The 6,732-nt window shown below is 33.2% G+C and overlaps 2 protein-coding genes across 2 annotated transcripts in view; both read right to left on the minus strand.

Moving 5' to 3' along the window:
* Positions 1 to 2,481, minus strand: part of or61a1 (odorant receptor, family 61, subfamily A, member 1) — a 10,300-nt gene extending 7,819 nt beyond the window's left edge. Inside the window, exons 1-2 of the mRNA XM_016526281.1 lie at positions 1,745 to 2,481; positions 1,645 to 1,670 (exon numbers count right to left, since the gene is read on the minus strand). Of these exons, the coding sequence (XP_016381767.1) occupies positions 1,645 to 1,670; positions 1,745 to 2,481 (763 nt within the window). The remainder of the gene's footprint in view (positions 1 to 1,644; positions 1,671 to 1,744) is intronic.
* Positions 2,482 to 5,427: 2,946 nt separating this feature from the next.
* LOC107719001 (olfactory receptor 52D1-like) lies at positions 5,428 to 6,393 on the minus strand. Its single transcript, XM_016526282.1, has one exon. It carries the CDS (start codon positions 6,391 to 6,393, stop codon positions 5,428 to 5,430), a length of 966 nt encoding a protein of 321 aa, XP_016381768.1.
* Positions 6,394 to 6,732: the final 339 nt, after the last annotated feature.

A 6,732-nucleotide genomic window follows, 5' to 3' on the forward strand; every position in this document is an offset into this window, starting at 1 on the left:
GAACAGTAACAACATACACAATGACCTGAAGTATATGTGTGTTCATTCAAAGAAAGGTTTTCCTATGAATTAATTAGAGAAGAGTCCATTTTTATGGGCATTATGTGTCTGTTTTAGAAAGACTTGAGTAAGAGTTGATTCTCTCTACATACTTTTAGGTCGTAAAAGTTTATCTGGCTGAGGGGTCCTGGTTGCCATGGTAACCAGGGGCCTGAGGTCGTTCCCAGACATGCTGGCACCCAGTATGTTTATTGGGTGAGGGGTCTGTGATTATTTGTTAATCTAATGAATAATTAATTTGTTAAATCTAATGAACAAATGTGTGTCTGATTGGTCCAAATGCTACAGTATGTATAAAGCGTCTGCTAAATGACTAAATGTAAATGTAATCCAAAAAAAAAAGCCTTTGGCTTGAGGGGCTGTGAGGTTTGGAGAAGGCCTTTGAACACCTCTTTTAGAGATCCACTCTTCACTCTGCTCACAGCTACATGAGAGATAACTTTATAAGCTGATAACGCAACATCATAATGACCTAACACTCCTTTGGTAATTAAGAAATGATAAAATGCAAACATGATCTAGGATGACAACTTCTACTATTTGATGGCTTTATCCTTCAGTAATTCAGAAGCAACTGAAAAATTGTACATCCAGCAGAAACTCTTCAGCTGAAATTAAATCTCATCAAGAACAACAACAGCTTCATAGTAAAGCAAACAGTTATTCTGGATGAATTGTAACTGGGCCGACTGTTCCTAACAAGGGCCCAATGGTTCTAGGTTCCTCAAGTTTTCCTAGGACAAGTTTCCTTGCCTTTATCATTATCTGTATAGTTAATGAATCTATATAGAACAAATTAGCTATATTTAATATTTTATATTTTAATAGCTATTTTTAACCATACTAAAAAATGGATAAATAAATTTAAATTAAAAATAAATTAAATAAAGTAGCTATTTTTAATGAATTATTATTTTCTCGCATGCAGTTCAGAGGTCAGCTATGAGCATAATTGCAGCGGCAATGCACTTTCATATCACTGCTTACATAATTACTATAGTTTGGCTGTTTCCTAAAATATTAACACAGATTTTTTTAAAAACATAGATAGTTACAACAATTGTTGTTTACTTATTTTATGCCCATAATATATTTTTGTTATATTAGTCCTTATAGTAATTAAAAAATTAATAGTAAATATTTGCCTTGTACTCTGCCAGACATGGACACTTACTTTCTTTCACAGAAATCTCATATATTTTGTCTTTATATAGAATGATGTTCCATAAACAAATGCAGATAATTAATTAGAATAAATATTTTATAGGAAGGTTCAGTGGTGTTTTAATGGTTAAACATGTTACATTGCAATATTTTTTATTGACATTTATTGTATTCATAATTAATATAAATACAATTTGACCACAAACTGATGGTTTTTATTTTGATAGTCATCATAACAGTTATAAATCATCAGGGAGCATACAGCCAACACTTGCTATTTCATGGGAGCCATGTTATTTTTCCAGATCTGTTGTGAATATGCAATGCTCAATCAGTATGATTTGATCTTAAGCTTTGGAATACATTTTTTACTTTAGTCCTAATAGGAGTTAGTATAATTCCATATATTATAGGATTAACCAGAGGTGGAATGATCAAAAAAGAAACTGACAAGAAATGTTTAAAACCCTGAGGTAGACTGCCAGTTCCAAACAGCTCATATAGTGTATTAAAAAGAAACCAGACCACATAGTTCAAAAAGGCTACCAAATGTGGCAGACATGTGGCTATAAACTTCTTGTTGCTTTGAACAGAGCGCTTACAAGCGATCAGTATTTTTATACAAGACAAAAACACAAACCATACCAGAGCATTAATAGCACAAGTTAATATTCCATTAACCGCAAACTGAGCAGTGTCCACCCCGCAGGCAAGTCTCTCCAAGACCCAGTTTTCACAGTACAGTTTGTTTATCTGATTCATGCAAATGGGAAACCTGAGCGTCATCACTATTATCAGTATTGCAGTGCAGCAGGGAAACATCCAAATGAAAGTCAGCAGCCTCCAAACAGTGATGGTTGTCATGACAGTATGGTAGTGCAGAGGTCTGCAGATTGCTAAGTATCTATCAAACGCCATTATGCACAGATTGGTAAATTCACCTATTGCATAGGTGAAAATGGCAAAGCTTTGGATGGCACATTCTTTCAGAGAGATTACATTGGTTTCATTTAGTAAATAATACAGCAGGGGTGGATAAAATCCTGTGGCTCCATATAATCCATTTATACATAAATTGCACAAAAATATATACATAGGCTGGTGGAGAACTTTCTCCAGAACAATTATGCAAATCAAGGCTGCATTTACAACAATGGTCACTAAATAGCCTGGGAGGGCAAAAGAGAATGCAGTGATCCTGCTGGTGCCATTCAGAGCTATGAGAGAGAAAGAGGAGAAGGAGGAGATGTTGTCCATTCCACTTGACAAACTAATGCAGATCAGACACAAATGCAAAAACAAAAGCATCTTAGGAAAAGTACAATCATAATCAATTCTTATATCACACTTTCTCAAATGCATTTTCTTTTTGTATACACACATTGTGGTGAGCGTATTTACAGTCAAACACTTTGTGCAGCATAGAAAATCCTTTGATGAGAAAACTAAAAAAAAAGTTCTCCAAAAGAATTGTGTTTGTACCTGAAAAACTAAAAGAGAGTGTTAAAAATGTTGAGGTGTTCCGGAAAGTCCTTCCGTTCTGTGCCCTGAGGGAGATTTCCTAATGCTCAGTTCATCATTTCAGTTTGATGCTTCTTTATACTGAAAACTGTTATTTGTTATCATATTATTTTAATGTATTGTAGTAATTTTAAATATTAATTTGCACTTTGTAATTTTTTAAGTTTATTACCTGTAAGCGGCTAGTGAATCAAAAGTCTCACATAATAACTAAGGTGATGTCACTTCATTATTATTGTCTTAGCTTTTTGTTTTATTGCTGATGTACTTTAGCAGAAAAGCACCTGCTAAGTAAATACATGCAGAATGAACATTTTTAGATATGAATTAAATATCTTTAATACAGTGTGATGATTTTTTAAACACTTTAAACACCATATTTCATTATTTATTTTTATTAGTAGTAGTTTTTATTTTAATTATATTATAGTTTCTGTTGATTATTATAATCTGTTGATTATCTTTATTTTATATAAATGGAGTCTATGGCAGCCCTATGAGCCATACATAGGAAAATGATCAAATTTGGCACATTTATTGAGGTGGTCTTCAGTAGTAATCTGACCAATTTTGGGGTCTCTAGGACCAAATATATCCACAGTAGTTTTATTGTAACAGTGGGCACAGTCATTTGTAACTTGAATGTGTGAGGTTTCTGTCATTCACTTCCAGTTCTTTTTAGCTATACGAAACAGTTTGATGCTTCTTTATACTGAAAACTGTTATTTGTTATCATATTATTTTAATGTATTGTAGTAATTTTAAATATTAATTTGCACTTTGTAATTTTTTAAGTTTATTACCTGTAAGCGGCTAGTGAATCAAAAGTCTCACATATTTAGAGGAAATACCTTACTTCTGTATCGCAAAATAAAGTGAATAGTGCCCCCATTATTACTACTACTCCTTCGATTTTTGATATTCATCATTGTTCAAAAGTTATGATATCCATATTGGATGAGAGGCTGTATCTTGGCCATGCAAAAAAAGTCGTGCTCAAAAAAAACAAACAAAAAAAAATCAATGGCCAAGCTCAGGAGTTTTCGTTAAATACATTCATTTCAGTTTGTTTTTCAACAAACCCTGTTGTTTACCCCCGAATATCTGTATTATATGACAGGTGTTGCATAGGATCATTATGTGATATTTTTGCACATAGATCTTCAACCCTGCTTCTGGGGACCCACTGTGCTGCAGAATTTATCTAATCAAACACACCTGAACCAGCCAATCAGGGTCTTCAGGATCACATGAAAAATCACAAGCCTGGGGCAAGTTCAAGCTCAAACCGATGTGCACCGTTTTGCTACGGTTTCCGGTTTGAACGACATGTTTCCTGGAAACGGTGTGCAACGGTGTGCAACGGGCAGGGTGAGGACCTCGTTTTTTGTGCCTTTTTTAATTATTATTTTATTTAAGTAATTAAAGTGATACTCCACTCAGAAATGAAAATTCTGTAAGAAAAATTATAAACTATAAACCACTGCTTCTGGCTAACTGTCATATGTGTGTTCGCTTGATATAAACAACAGGTCACTGTGACGGTCCTCTGTGCTTCTGCGTTACTACTTGTGCAGACGGTTGGCCGGAAGCAATAGTTTATAGTTTGAAAAGTTTAAAATATTCATATTTTTTCCAACACACCTATCATATTTTGATTAATCAACGGTTTTTGTGGTTTCTGAGACAAGAGTCCTACTGTGAAATACATAAGCGCTTTACTTTTGGGTTGCTTGAAGGCAGAGTCTACCCAAAAATAAAAATTCTGTCATTTCCTCCCCCTCAAGTCATTGCAATTTTATTTTATTTATTTTCTTTTCAGTGGTACATAAAAGATGATATTTTGAAGAATGTTGGTAACCAAACAGTTTCGGTTCACATTAACCTTACTGCATGGACAAAATATACAGTGGACGTCAATAGGAACTGAAGCTATTTGGTTACCAACATTCTTCAAAATATCTTCTTTTGTGTTCTGCAGGAAAAAAAACTCATGTTTGTAATGAAATGAGGTGAGTAAACGATGACAGAATTTTCCCTTTAACAACCTTCTCTAAGTCTCTAAACAAGTCTCTTTAAGTCTCTAAACAATTTCAGGGTCTTTCAAGGTCAGTATGAGAACACAAAACCTAATACTTTCAACATTTGTTTCAGAAACATTGAGTTACAATGACGTCAGAATGCTAAATGTAATTTGAAATTTAATTTGAATTGGAAGTGACTGTCTTTGTTTCAATTCTGTTTTTCCAAGATGATGTTGGTGATGACAGTAATAAATTTACTGGTTAAAAGATTCATTCATTCAATTACTACAGAATTCTGTGAAGAAATACTATCTGTAGAGACCTCATGTAAAGATGTAGGTTGATACAAAGGCTGTTAGAGTTTTTAGTAAAGAGTTTATTTCTAGTAAAAATACATTTTTATATAAGATAGTAATTCTAAAATACTCTATTAAATGTTATAGTCATTTAGATGTACAGTGTTCCAATATGGCAATCATACAACTTGAAGTACTGGATGAAATACAACATGCTTAGGCTGGGTGTTCACTAGATTCACAACAGATATAGTATATATATATATATCACAGTTCGTGCATAAATCACACCACACCAGAAATGCTTGTTAAGAACACACTCTTTATGAATTTTTTTTATTTTTTTTGTGCATGTATGAGGTTTAGTACAGAATTAAGTTGTGGATTTTTTGTGAAAAAAATTCTCTTGATGCACATGATACACATAAAGTAAAAACTCTTGTGCGCACTACTGTAATATTTAACCCATAGATTAGAGGATTGAACACAGGCGGAACTATCACCAGTTCTAGAGCCAAAAAATTTCGCAAACTCTCTGGAATGTCATTTGCACCATATCTGCTATACATGATATCAAAAAGCAAAGCAATAGTGAAATTTATCAGTGATAATATGTGTGGGAGACATGTTTGCCAGAATTTCTTTCTGTTTTCTAAAGATGCTTTACATGCAGAGATCAGTTTAAAGTAGGAAACTATGATAAGAACTAAAAAGCTAAAAAATATAACAGTAATAGCATATCCAAAGACATTATTAACAAAAGATGATACACAGGCCAGCTTTACAACTGACCAGTTGTCACAATATAATTTGTCAATGTGATATTTACAGATAGGTCTTAAGTTTGATAACAGGACTGCTGTAATGCAAATGCAGTTGGGAACAATCCATGAGAACAGAATTAATTTCACACAGGTGTTTTTAGTTAATTTGGAATGATAGTCTAAAGGTTTGCATATGGCTACGTATCTATCATAAGCCATCACTGTTAATATTGTGATCTCAGAAAGTAAAGAGCTATAGATAACATAGGTTTGCAGGGAACACATATGAAAGGAAATCACATATGAATCCAATATTAAATCAGACAAAATTTTAGGGTAGAATCCTGAGGCTCCATAAACCCCATTTATACACATATGACACAAGAATATGTACATCGGTTCATGAAGAGCTTTCTCCATGATAATGACCATAACAAGACGAATATTAATTGATAAGATAAGCACATATAATGCAAGAAAACAAATAAAATATACATGCCTATATGATTTAGTTTCTTTTGGCACCATAAGTGTCAGTATCACAGGGTAAGACATGTTATCCATAACGGTATATAGATGATCCCTCAAATCACATGAAACAAATGACAACGCAATGCAAATTGCAAACAATATTAATAAACATTTAAAACAGTTTACAACTCATTAGGCTTCAATATCCATCCACTGCTTGCTGCAGGAATGACAGTGAGAGTATCTTACAAATAAACAGATTCAGAGCTGTTTGTGATATCAACTGAATTTTATGAGGTCTGGTTGGTTTTTATACGTTTTTTTATCATTAGGGATGTCTGTAAGAGATGTTCTGAAATCTCTTGGGTTTAATTATTCGCTGATGGAAAAAAAAATTAAAACACCTTATTCATACTCACACTTTATTAATTT

This window comes from Sinocyclocheilus rhinocerous, unplaced genomic scaffold (assembly GCF_001515625.1).
Source record: "Sinocyclocheilus rhinocerous isolate Xijiao unplaced genomic scaffold, SAMN03320098_v1.1 scaffold753, whole genome shotgun sequence".
In the NCBI taxonomy this organism is placed as follows: domain Eukaryota; kingdom Metazoa; phylum Chordata; class Actinopteri; order Cypriniformes; family Cyprinidae; genus Sinocyclocheilus; species Sinocyclocheilus rhinocerous.

What these genes read in the sequence shown, in the direction of transcription:
- LOC107719001 (XM_016526282.1), bottom strand. Translation starts at nt 6,393, where the DNA reads ATGGATAACATGTCTTACCCTGTGATACTGACACTTATGGTGCCAAAA.